General features: G+C 49.4%; 1 protein-coding gene across 5 annotated transcripts in view; it reads right to left on the reverse strand.

Annotated features, from left to right (window-relative positions):
* SHC1 (SHC adaptor protein 1) overlaps nt 1-13393 on the reverse strand; it is a 46898-nt gene that overhangs the window by 2658 nt on the left and 30847 nt on the right. For all 5 annotated transcript variants that reach the window (XM_081891555.1, XM_081891553.1, XM_081891556.1 and 2 more), the window contains 8 exons: nt 12798-12861; nt 10004-10123; nt 8490-8543; nt 7493-7544; nt 6658-6784; nt 5217-5388; nt 2911-2971; nt 1535-1675 (listed from right to left, as the gene is read on the reverse strand). In XM_081891555.1, coding sequence (XP_081747681.1) covers nt 1535-1675; nt 2911-2971; nt 5217-5388; nt 6658-6784; nt 7493-7544; nt 8490-8543; nt 10004-10123; nt 12798-12861 — 791 coding nt within the window. The remainder of the gene's footprint in view (nt 1-1534; nt 1676-2910; nt 2972-5216; nt 5389-6657; nt 6785-7492; nt 7545-8489; nt 8544-10003; nt 10124-12797; nt 12862-13393) is intronic.

The following is a 13393-nucleotide window of genomic DNA, read 5'->3' on the forward strand; positions in this document are numbered from 1 at the left end:
CAAACAAACAAACAAATATCCTCCAGCCCGAAACACACTTGTAAATAAGCCTTTTAAATAAGGTCACCAAACATTACTAGCAGCCTCCCAACCTCAAGCCACACTTCATGGAAGGCTCTCCGCCAGGCCTCCTCTCCCCTCTGCTATTGCTTGAGGGCAGCCATTCCATCAGGCTGCCTCAGCAGGAGAGATCAGGAGCAGAAGGCTCATTTCCTCAGTTCTGCTGGAGGCCCAGCTCCTGCGCCAGCCGCCCAATGGTTGAAGAACATGCCCGAGTTTGATTTCCCCCTCTTCCCTCCCTGTCACTTCTCCCTCATGTGTCGTGTGACCTCAGGCACTCTGGTGATCATGCTGAGGCCCGTTTTACCTTATTTTGTGTTATTTTCATTCGCTTAATTTTATTCCCCCCTTTTCCCCCTTCCCTCGTAACACAGTTCAGATGATGTGCTCAATGCACTTCTTATCCCGGTTTCTTAATGCTGCTCATTGACCGTAATACTAAATATCTGATAGCTCAGTTGGTAGAGCGTGAGACTCCAGAGTCGTGGGTTTGACCCCCACATTGGCAAAATTGCTGGGGGTTGGACTAGATGATCCTTGTGGTTCCTTTCAGCTCTAGGATTCTATGAATTAGTGACGAGTTCAATTTCCCTCCCTTCCCCCTTTTCCTTGCATGTCTTTTTCATTTTTAAGATAGCACCTGCCTGCAGGCTTGCGGTCTTCTTTTAATTGACCGTACGGTGGCCCCCTGGGAGTCTTTTTGGCTGAAGAATGGGGTACAAACACTTGATATAACAACTCTCCCCAGTGAGGCCTGCCAGGACCAATATTTGGCACTAGGCAAAGACATGATGACCTTTTATTATTGTTTCCCCCCCTCTTTTTACTTAGGATGCAAATCACTTTGGGACTTTGGTGAGAAGTGCCCATTTCACAAGCCAAAGCTAGCTTGCAGGTTACTAATAATAATTGTACTAGCCTGTTGGAAGAGGAGAGACGAAGAGTTTGCCTTGTTAGGATGTGAAACCTAAAACGCTGGCAAGTTAGCAATGTCATGTGACTTTAAGTAGTCAAGCTCGTTAAGTTGTTAAGTTGCTCAGTATATAAAGAGTGTTTGTTTTCTCTGCCTGTGGGGCGTGAAGCAAAAATGTCTGAAAGCTCCGGAGGTGTTTCTGTTATCTTTCTGCAATAAACCTGTCTTTGGAAAGGCAGGCTTCCCTGTGTCGTTATTTCTTTGCTGCTGAGACTCTGAAGCTTGTACTGCAACAAGAATCTCTGCACTGGACTTAATTAATGCTCTGCAAAGAGAACTGTTGCTGGTTGTGCAGCGGAAGCGTTTACTGGACCAGTACACAGCCTCTCTTATGCCTTGCCCCTTTCAAAAGGCATCCCCACAATATTTTCCCACTAGGGCTTCCACCAGCCTTTTTACCTGCCTGTGGCTACCAGGCAAGTGCTTAATTGCAAGGGTGCTGGCCCTGTGCCCACGAGTCTCTTGCACATACACATATACAAACATGCCTTTGACACTCACTCATGTCAAAGAGATCTCGCTGAGCGCTGCCGTTGGCAGTGGCCCCCGGAGCCCCCTGCCGCGCCTTCTCCAGGTTCTGCACATTAACGTAGGAGGGGTCGTCAAAGAGATCCGTGCGGCCGGGTGGGCCCCTCTCCCTTCCTGCGAGAGGGGACAGAACAGAGCGTTAGGAAACCCGCAGGAAGACTGTAACAAATAGAAGCCCCACATGGCAGCAAGTAGGATGGGGAGCTCAGGAGGTCCAGGGTAGCTAAGAGAAGCCTCCATGCCCAGAGGCAGCCTACCAGGAAAAGCCTGGGTCTACCACTTCTGGAGGGGAATGGGAACGCAGGAACATTGGAAGCAGCCTTAAACTACCGTATTTTTTGCTCTATAAGACTCACTTTTTCCCTCCTAAAAAGTAAGGGGAAATGTGTGTGCCTCTTATGGAGCGAATGCAGGCTGCACAGCTATCCCAGAAGCCAGAACAGCAAGAGGGATTGCTGCTTTCACTGCGCAGCAATCCCTCTTGCTGTTCTGGCTTCTGAGATTCAGAATATTTTTTTTCTTGTTTTCCTCCTCCAAAAACTAGGTGCGTCTTGTGGTCTGGTGCGTCTTATAGAGCGAAAAATACGGTAATTCACACCCTCCAGTCCATCTATATGGGCTGGCAGAGTCTTTCCAGGGTTTCAGACAAGGGTCTTTTCCCCAGCCCTATCAGGAGTTGCCAATAATTGAGCCCGGGACCTTCTGTACTCAAAGCAGCTGCTCTACCACTGAATTATGGCCCTTCTTCTGAAATTAAAGCATGAACCGGTGGGTGGCGCTGTGGGTTAAACCACAGAGCCTAGGACTTGCCAATAAGAAGGTCGGTGGTTCAAATCCCCACGACGGGGTGAGCTCCCGTTGCTCGGTCCCTGCTCCTGCCAACCTAGCAGTTCGAAAGCACGTCAAAGTGCAAGTAGATAAATAGGTACCACTCTGGCAGGAAGGTAAACGGCGTTTCCGTGCACTGCTCTGGTTCGCCAGAAGCGGTTTAGTCATGCTGGCCACATGACCCGGAAGCTGTACGCCGGCTCCCTCGGCCGGTAAAGCGAGATGAGTGCCCAGAGTCGGCCACGACTGGACCTAATGGTCAGGGGTCCCTTTACCCTTTACCTAATGGCATTTTTAACTAGGAAGCTTCCTTATTCTGAGCCAGTCCATTGGTCTACCTAGCTCAGGGCTGGCAGTGGCTCCCTGGAGTTTCGGTCAGGGAACATTCCCAGCCCTTCCTGGAGGTGCCGGGGACTGAACCGAGGACCTTCTGCATGCCGTACCACTGAGCCTTACAGCATCACTGGATGCAAAGGGTTCCCTTTTCCCGCTCAAGGCAAAGGAATGGCCTGGAATCTCACCTTGTGCTGGGAGGTGCGGTTTCTTGGATTCGTAGTCCCCGGCAGACATCTGGGAGACAGGCTGAAGGAAGAAAGGCAGTGAGTGAGGCATCGAAGCTTAGACTGGATTCGGCAGGGGGAGAGGGGCCTTCAGGAAGCCAGCCTCCTGCTTCTGTACATTGGTGCCCCGCAAGACGAATGCCTCGCAAGATGGAAAACCCGCTAGATGAAAGGGTTTTCCGTTTTGGAGGTGCTTCGCAAAACGAATTTCCTATGGGCTTGCTTCGCAAGACGAAAATGTCTTGCGAGTTCCTGCGGGTTCCCCCCCCCTTTTCCCAAGCTGCTAAGCCGCTTATCAGCTGATCCGCTAAGCCCGCTAATCAGCTGATCTGCTAAGCCGCTTAACAGCTGATCCGCTAAGCCGCCAAGCTGCTTATCAGCTGGTCCACTAAGGCCGCTAAGAGCGCTAATCTGCTAAGGGGCTTGCTTCAAAAAAAACGCAAGACGAAGAGACTCACGGAATGGATTCTTTTCGTCTTGTGAGGCACCACTGTACTTAAGAAATAGAAGCTCAAATGCTTAAAGATGCACTCGACATTACAATCACACCTTGGCTTGCTTCCTGAACAAATCAACTCCCGAACGCCGCAAACCCGGCAGTACGTTTTCCGGTTTGCGAACGTTTTTTGGAAACCAAACGTCCAACGTGGCTTCTGATTGGCTGCAGGAAGCTCCTGCAGCCAATCAGAAGCCGGTCCTTGGTTTATGAACAGTTACGGGCGTCGAGCGGACTCCCGGAACGGTTTAAGTTCAAGAACCAAGGTACCACTGTAATGTCTAATGTTTTACAATTTTTTAATGTGCTGTAAGCCGCCCAGAATGGCTGGGGAAACCCAGCCAGATGAGCGGGGTATAAATAATAACATTCTTATTATACCTGTAGATTAGGGATGGGGAACCCAATGTCCCTTCCCCTGTTTATGGACTCCAACTCCCATCAGCCTTGACCAGCCTGGCCAAGTGATGGGAGTTGTAGTCCCCAACAGCATCAGAGGACTCTGCAGTTAGGGTGGAGCAGAGTGCTACTCTGGGCTTCAGAATACAAGAATAGCCCTGGCTGATCAGGTCAGTAGCCCATCTGTTACAGCGCCCTGCTCTCACATTATTCAACCAGATGCTTAGAGGCAAATCATGGCCTCCAACGGGATGGTAAGAGCATAGCTGTTGTGGCCATTGACAGCCTTTCCCATTAAGTCTCTTTTAGAACCATCCAAGGTGGTGGCCGTCGCTGCTTCCTGTGGCAGTGAGTTCCAGGGCTTAACTGTGGGAAGAAGTATTGTCACAGAGCTGTAGCACTGGAAGGGACCCAAAGGTGTAGGGGTGCAAATATCCAGAGTTTGGGGGGTCAGGTGGGATCGCTATGAGGAATTCTGAAATATGGAGCAAGCCATTGTGTCAGCAATCAAAGCATAGTGTTGACTGGGTTTGATGCATTGACGATAGTTTCTGATCGAATCCCACAAGCCTCTGCACCTCTGCCATTTGCTTTCTCTACGCTTGACGGGCACGTATAAGCGTTCTAAATACACAGGCCAGTTGCTTCATCCGGCATCCTGGGTAATAAAGATGAGTTAGCTTTGACGTACCTTTCCTTGTTTTGTTTAATCTTAGGGCCAGGAAATAGTTTCACATGGAGGTGACAAAGATGCCTAATCTTTCCTTGCCGTCCTTCCTCTCCTGTTTACCACTTGTTTATGACCTCCGGGTTTGCTGAATGCATTCCTCCTTTTAATCCTGTTTTATTTACCCCAGAATGTATGCATGCTTAAATTAGCTCTTTGTCATTTTAACTTTAACTTTGTCCCCACGTGAGGTTTTTTTGAAATGCTCAGAGGAAATCTGATTGGTTCTTACGAACACTGTGTTAAAAATTCTTTCGTAAATAAAACGACCTGGGTCAAGGGGTGGAAGGATTATTATTATTATTATTATTATTATTATTATTATTATTATTCGCACTCCTCCCAGAGTCTTGCTGGTCAAGCCTCGTGTGTATTTTATTAATCAGAGTCCAGTCCTTCCTTGCTTTGGGAATGTTACACAAAGGGTCGTTTTGTTCAACCCCCTTGCAATGCAGGAATCCCAAACTTCAGCTGCCCCAGATAATCCTGCTGGCTTCTAGTGTCATGAGATCGAGAGACAAAACTGGCCCTCTGTTCACTTCCTCCACACTCTACCAATTTAAGAACCAGCCTGGTCGCCTATGGCAAGTAGGAACTGCATGCAGGCGAGCGAGCGAGTTGGCAGAGGAACGCCGGCACACTAACCAGGGTGGCTCCTAAGTGGTTGGGCATCAGGGCCGCCGCAGCTCCTTCTCTCAAGCGCATATCTACCACGCCTCCCAGCGGGGGCTCCTTCCCCGGGAAATCGTTGTAGTACTGGTGGTCTGGCAGCGGTTCCTCCTCTTCGTCCCAAGCGGAGCCATCGAATCCAGCCATCCTGAGGACAGAGGGCAGGAGCTGAATGCAAGGGAAGCCCTACTGGATCAGGCCAGGGAAGCTCCCATGATGCTCAGCATCCCCACACGATCCAATCGGATGCCTTAGGCAGGGCAGACAACAGGGCACAGAGGCTATAGCCCTCTCCTGCTATTAAAGGTAAAGGGACCCCTGACCATTAGGTCCAGTCGTGGTCGACTCTGGGGTTGCGGCGCTCATCTTGCTTTATTGGCCGAGGGAGCCAGTTTACAGCTTCAGGGTCATGTGGCCAGCATGACTAAGCCGCTTCTGGCGAACCAGAGCAGCGCACAGAAACGCCATTTACCTTCCAGCCGGAGTGGTACCTATTTATCTACTTGCACTTTGACGTGCTTTCGAACTGCTAGGTGGGCAGGAGCAGGGACTGAGCAATGGGAGCTCACCCCGTCGCGGGGATTCAAACCGCTGACCTTCTGATCAGCAATTCCTAGGCTCTGTGGTTTAACCCACAGCGCCACCCGTGTCCCTGCTATTACTACTCTGCAAACAGGTTTTATTTCGTTTTTAATAGGCAGCTAATAAGATACAAGACAGCCACAGGAAAGAAGGGAGCCAAATTGTCCTTCTTGAAAAATATCGCCTGTTTTTTTTCATGGGAAAACAGGGGGCGGAAATCTCGCTTGAGTGTCCAAGGACCTAATGGCTTCTTTGCCATTAGGTATAATTTTACTTTATATACAAACAGCAGCTCAGGTGGGCTAGGTACCCACAGGTCTAAGCAAGCGTCCAGATTTAGTACAGTCCAAGGTTACATAAAATTGAAAAGTTAAAAAATGGCAATGATTTTGATTTAGACCATGGAACCCTTTGTAATCACAGAACACACATCCTTCCCTTGGTTATGTTTTCTTATCGATTCAGTAAATCACATAGCTGCATCCTTTACTTTTTTATTGACAATTGTGACAACTAACCTTTCTTTAAAATAAAGATATTTTTTCTTTCATTGTTGTTCTTGCCTACAGTTGTTCAATAAAAAATATTTGAAAAGCGGAGGGAGACTGCTATAAAAAAAAACAAACAGATGCTACAGCATATAAACAGGGAGCTGGAGAGTCTGTTCCTTGTCTGAATTTCAGACGGTGTGTGGTTTTCCTCTGTAATCGCTATATTCTCCAACACTGTACACGCATTTAATATGTGATCCCTGATTGGTTGGGGCATGACTGGTTTGGGAAAGGGGTGGGTGGGGCCCTCCAGGTGTCGCTCGATAAAACCAGCTTGGCCTTACCTGTCATGAGGGGTGACGAGCTTGGGAGGGTTCTTGAGGTACTGTTTGAAGCGCAGCTCAAACGCCTGCCCAATGGTGCTGATCACGTCCTGCGCCAGCCCCTCGGGGCACTCCAGGATGTGGCAGGCTGTGGGGGGGGGGCAGGGAGAAGCAGAATAATGTAACAGGTCGTATCAGATGCCATTTCGGGTGCTCAAGAGTAGAAGCAGTGCAAACCCCCCCCCCCCACAATGAAATAAACCCAAGCAAACTGAAAGTGCGACAAAAAGATTGGGATGGGGGGAAAACAGCTACAAACCGACGTAAATACATGTTTTGCACACACACATTATACCTATATCTATAAATTTAATGGAATCTAATAGCAATTAGAATCTTTTTCTCTCTCTACCCCCCCATCTATTTATCTATTCATATCCAAAACGATAAACAAAGCAAACAGCGCATGCTAACAGAATATCAACAAACAAGACATGCAGCTCATGAAATGTTGGTCGAGCACCATCACTGATCATTTCTCCAGCTTCTTGTAGCAGCACTAGAAGCTGCCTTCTGCCAAGTCTGACCCGTTGGGTTCATCCAGCTCAGGACCGTTTACACCGGAGGTGGTAAACCTTTGGCCCATAGGCTTAGATCAAGCCCACCAGGACTCCCAATTTGGCCCCCACCCAAAAAACCTTGATTATTCTGATTAAAGTGCTCGCTAGTTTTTTAAAAATGCTGCTGGCGTTATTGTGAGTGAGCTGAACACGGTTGCTGGAAAAGCAGGGTGCAAATCTGTTAAACCCAGCTGCCCTGGCCCCAGGTAGCTTCTGATTGGTGCAGAATGTCTTACCTCTGTGGTTGACAGGGTCTTTGGCAACGTAGGCGACGTACTCGGCCGTGTCCTGGGAAGATGGGAGACTTGATAAATGCCAGATTAAAAAGGGGAGAGAGGGAAGAAGAGACAGCACCCCAAAACTATCCTTCACTGGCGCTGCTTTATTTGCTATATCTATCTATCTATCTATCTATCTATCTATCTATCTATCTATCTATATCTATCTCCCACCTTTTTCCCTCCAGAAGCTCAAGATCGTGTAAATTGTTCCTACCTGGTTTATCCTAACAACCCTGCAAGGTAGGATTGTGTGTGTGGCCAAAAGTCACAAAGTTTGCTTTGGGAAGAAGTGGGAATTTGAACTTGGCTCTCCCCAAACTTCAATGCTACACCACACCAGCTCTCCGTTTCCCTGACATGAAGGAGGGTAATAAGTTATCTGAATCCTGATGGAGGGGAGAATGGCTAGTCCAGGCATAGGCAAACCGGCCCTCCAGATATTTGGGACTACAATTCCCACCATCCCTAGCTAACAGGACCAGTGATCAGGGATGATGGGAATTGTAGTCCCAAACATCTGGAGGGCCGGAGTTTGCCTATGCCTGGGCTAGTCAACAGATCTAGCAACTGGGGTGCAGTGGAATGAATGGGCTGCATGGAGTCTGTGCTTGAAGACCCTAAAATTTCCACAGCATGAATCACTGGATTTCTGCAACCTGCATAAATTATGCGAATGGCGTTAATCTGCATAATTTATACAGGTTCTGCTAGCCACAGGGATAGTCTACGCGTGGCTCACATGCAGAGAGGATGGTACTCAACTAATTTTTTGTGCAAGAGTTAGCATTAATGCAGGAGGTTTTTCCCCATGCACATCCCACACCGTCTCCAGAAACCCCAGAACAAGGTTAGGGGGCAAACCAGGGAGCGGGGAGAACATTCTTCCAGGGAAGGAGAAATCCTTAGCCCTGTGTTGAAAACAACCCATCCACAAAACCCTCTCGACACTCACCGGATCCCCTCCGGATGCAAAAGAAATTGATTGCATATGATGGTTGGCGATGATCTAAACAATAGAAGGGAAGGAAGAAGGAAAAATGAGACGCAAAGCACAGCAGAAAAACACAAAGCGAGCTTCCTCCCCGCCCCTTCCCACCCTCCTGAAATTCTTACAGTAAAGTCAAGCTCTCCTGGATTAGACTTCTCCAACCTGATGCCCTGGCAGGGACTGGCAGGACACTGGCAAGTGGGCATCAGGGGAAGGGGGCAGTGGCGTAGCGTGGGTTGTCAGCACCCGGGGCAAGTAATTTGCACCCCCTAACCCGTGGATTTGCGCCCCCTAACCCTAACCCCCAGATGTTGCGCCTGGTGCGGCCGGCCCCCCCTGACCCCCCACGCTATGCCACTGGAAGGGGGGCAGTGGTCTGTGGGGGCCTGTACCAGCCAGGAGGCAAGCATCAGAGGGTGCTTCTCCACCCTCCCCTGCAGCACTGTCGCCCAGAACCAGGAGAGAGCTGAACAGGAACAACAGAAACAGCATCCACACGGGCGCAGTCTCTCGCTAAGTGTGCACAGTCCATTAGGGGAAGGTATATAAACTGGTGGAGGGGGAGTCGTCCCCAGTTGCTGCCAACGCCCCCTAGAGCGATGACCCGGGAATACAGTCATACCTCAGGTTACTTTTTTTTCAGGTTGTGTCCTGCAGCGACCTGGAAGTACTGGAAAGGGTTACTTCCGGGTTTCTCCAATCGAGCTTTGCGCATGCACAGAAGCACCACATCACGCCACGCACCTGCGCAGATACAGCGCTTCAGGTTGCGGGCTTTTCATGTCGCGAATGGGCCTCCAGAACGGATCCCGTTCACAACCAGAGGTACCACTGTAGCTGCCTAGATGCTAGATTGCTGTGTGCAAGTATCCAGAGCCATAGAGGCAACGTAAGTGTTATCTTAGACAATAAAGAGTTAACTCTCTGCCCTGCACATTCCGTGTCTGGGAAGCACCCCTGACGTGGTTGGCGTGGCCAATGGTTGATGGCCGTTGTGGCCTAGCAGTAGCTGGAAGGGATGCAAGTTCCCTTTCCCCACATTGGAAGAAGACAGGAATGCGATCAGAGCTTAGAGAAGGCAAACAGTGGTCCAGTTCAGGGATAGGGGACGTCTGACCCTCCAGATGTTGCTGGACTCCAACTCCCATCAGCCCCAGCCAGAGGTCAGGAACAATGAGAGTTGGAGCCCAGCAATGCCTGGCGGGTTCCTCAGCCTTGCCTTAGATGCATGTCCCAGCCAATCAGGGATCACACATTAAATGCATGTGAAGCAGGGATACAGAGATGTTGCTGGGCTAACATGGCCAATGGTCAAGGGACAAAGGGAACTGTAGACCAGCAACATCTGGAGGGTCATAACAAGCAAGGAGGAAGGCTGTCTAAGCCCACGATCCTCAACACCCGTCCGTCAAGTATCCACCCTAAACAGTGTGTCCCAGAGGAGGAGGAGGAGGTTGGGAGGGAAGATATCTCCTCACCTGTTTACAGTCAGACGCCATGAGGTTGAGGCTGCTGGTGGAGATGGTGAGCGTGATTGGCATGCCGGCAAACTTCAGGTTGCTCTTGCCGAGGATGGAGTTCAGCGAGCGGCCGCAGGGCTGCCGAGAGGGAGAGAGACGCATGCCAAGGACGTTAGCAGCAGCACCGTCTGGAGAAGCCCAGGACTGAATCTGGGACGTTCTGTGTGTAAACCACATGCTCCATCACGGAGCGATGGCCCTTCTCCGTAAAGCACCCCAGGATTGCCAGGGATTGAACCTGGGGACTTCTACAGGCCACTGAGCTATGGGGCCTGAAACAGGTCTGGGTTAACCAATCAGCCAAATAAGCATGTGCTTGGGGCATCAAGAGAAAGGGGGGAGCACCACAGAAATTTTCCACTGCCAGATTTCTAACATTAAGAGTCACAAATGGCTCGGCTGCGTGTTCCATTTTCTCATTTGAAGCATATTAAAAAATCCCAACAGAACTACTGTGCAACAAAGCAGGCTGGATGCCTTACCTCTACTAAGTATAGAAGCAGATGTGTTACGTAAGGATCTGATCAAAGGCTTTGCAATTAGAAAAAGCAGGAGAAGATTTTTCAAATATAAATCAAGTGGAAGTATACAAAAACAAACATCGTTTCCCATCTTGCTGTAGGTTTCGTTTCATTTCAAAAAATCAAAAAAAAAATTTTTTTTACGGTTTATTATTGTTTCTGTTTTGAATTAGATCTACGGGGGCACCAAAACCTTTTAAGTGCTTAGGGCCTCTAAAGGTCTCCATCCAGCCCTGGACTGAAATCTGAAATCCTAGAGATCTGCTGCCAGCCAGTGCGGACAATACTAAGGTAGGTGGATCAATGGTACGGCTCAGAATAGGGCAGGTTCTATTTAAAAGCAGCTGCTTGTTCAAAACCGTGAGGACTAGGATCTTTATTTCTGTGTATCAGGCAGCTCCCTGTGTTCCTAAGACCCAAGCCTATTCGGGAAGGGTGACTGGTAGCCACTGGGACTGGGGGGTGGGAGGCCCACAGTAGGCAGAGCCAGAGCCAAGGACCCCTGGGATTGGCTGTTAAGGAAGGCAGGAAGGCAGGTGACAGGGCTGGGCAGAGAACCCTGCTTAAACCCCTGGAGAGCTGCTGCCAGCCAGCGCAGACATAACTGAGCTGGAAGTCTTGGCAATCAATCAATCGATCAATCAGCTCCTTATATGTTCCTAACACATCAGGGAGAAGGGTGCAGAGCGGAAAGAGGCAAGAGCGAGCCTGGGAAGGGCAGAAAGAACAAAAGGGAGATGGGCTGATGACCAAACAGCCCCCTCACCTCCCCACCCTGCGCATGCCCCTCCACTTTCCTCCGCGTCCATTAGACGGGCTGTTATGGTTATCTATTGATCAGCCTCGCCTGTGCCGGGCCTTTATTGCAGCAACTCGGTCCCCATTTCCCAGCCTGAGGGGGAAAGGGGGGGTCGAGGCTGGAGACCTCAAATCAAATCACGCACAGACACATGTGCAAGCTTTCCTGAAAAGCACGCGCGGCTCTCACGCTCTGGGAGTGTTGCTGTTCCAGCCGGGGTGTGCTGAACTTATCCTCACACCAGCTCCTTTTATCCAAACAAGCCCTTAAGAGTTATTCGGCCTTCTGTGGTTGCTTCTGTCTTGCTTGCTTGGGGATCTTTGAACACACCACCAGGCCTTGTTCAAACTACAGATTTAAACCACTGCAATGCCAATATAAACAGCCACGGCTTCCCCAAAGGTATCTGACATTTTTAAGGGTGCCTCGGATCGTTAGGAGACCCAGCCCACTCTTGTTGCCCTCCCAGAGATAACAATTCCCAGTGGGGATTTCGCCCCCCCCCCCATTTCAGAAAAATAGTGATAGGTTAAAAAAACAGACATTTTTACAAGTTGAATATGTGAAATATTGTAGGGTGGTCCCAGAATCATACCCTAATAGACTGGAGCAATTGTAACTCATTTTCTCTGCTGCAGTATACTATATCCATGAACTGCACTGAAAGGAGAGTGGATCACCACTGGATTACCGCAGAAGGCTGTCTTGCGTGAGGAATCCAATTTGTAGCTGCACACAAGGCAACATACAGTCTGGCAAGATTTTATTAAAGCTTTTTCGTGATACGATTAAGATAAAGGAAACTAATCCAAATAAAAATTTTAAAAAAGCAGAGAAAGAGAAAATGCAGCGTTCTTCCTCAAAAGTAGCTCTCAACCCTTGTCTCACACAGAAAGTGGTGGACCGTTCCAGGTCTCACCTGGGAACTTTCCCTTTTTCTTTTATTTTCCCTTACCTGCCAATTCCCAGAGCGGTTTAACAATCAAGCCCATTTCCTAGGGACCTCTGGGAATTGTAGCTCTGGGAGAGGAAGAGGAAAGCACCCGTAATGAGCTGCAGCTCCCAGAATACAGCGGTACCTCGGTTGAAGAACAGTCCTGTTTACAAACGATTTGATTTACGAACTCCGCAAAACCGGAAGTAGCGTCCTGGTTTGCGAACTTTACCTCGGTCTAAGAACGGAAGCCGAATGGTGGAAGGGCACCGGCGGCCGGAGACCTCTTTAGGGAAAGCACGCCTTGGTTTAAGAATAGTTTCGGTTTAAGAATGGACTTCCGGAACGGTTTAAGTTCATAAACCGAGGTACCACTGTATTTTGGGGGAAAGCCATGATAGTTTCAAAGTGGCGTCACAGCTCTTGAGATGTATGAGGCGAATTTGGACAACAGAGAGCCAAAGAGAACAACAATGAAGTATTCTCTGTCCACCTCACCTTTCTCCTGCGAACGGCTCCCTTGGCACCGGGCACAGCTTCACAGACTAGGCCAATAGCCTCCCTGAAGGAAGAGGAGAGAAATGAGGGATGGGTGGATAGAATCTTAGAATTGTGGAGCTGGAAGGGACCTGGAGGCGCAACTGCAATGCAGGAATCTCAAGTACAGTGGTGCCCCGCAAGACGAATGCCTCGCAAGACGGAAAACCCGCTAGACGAAAGGGTTTTCCGTTTTGGAGGTGCTTTACAAAACGAATTTCCTATGGGCTTGCTTCGCAAGACGAAAATGTCTTGCGAGTTCCTGCGGGTTTTTTTTCCCTTTCCCCTCCCCTTTTTCCCAAGCCGCTAAGCCGCTTATCAGCTGATCTGCTAAGCCGCTTAACAGCTGATCCGCTAAGCTGCTTATCAGCTGATCCGCTAATCCGCTAATCCGCTAATGGGCTTGCTTCGCAAGACGAAAAAACCGCAAGACGAAGAGACTCGCGGAACGGATTCTTTTCGTCTTGCGAGGCACCACTGTATGTACTGGCAAAAAGTGGTAGAAGAGCTCACCTGAACCCTCGCCCGTTTTCTTTCATTGAACTGCCCTGCCCGGG

The sequence above is a fragment of the Podarcis melisellensis genome (assembly GCF_964234715.1).
Source record: "Podarcis melisellensis genome assembly, chromosome: 16".
Taxonomy (NCBI): domain Eukaryota; kingdom Metazoa; phylum Chordata; class Lepidosauria; order Squamata; family Lacertidae; genus Podarcis; species Podarcis melisellensis.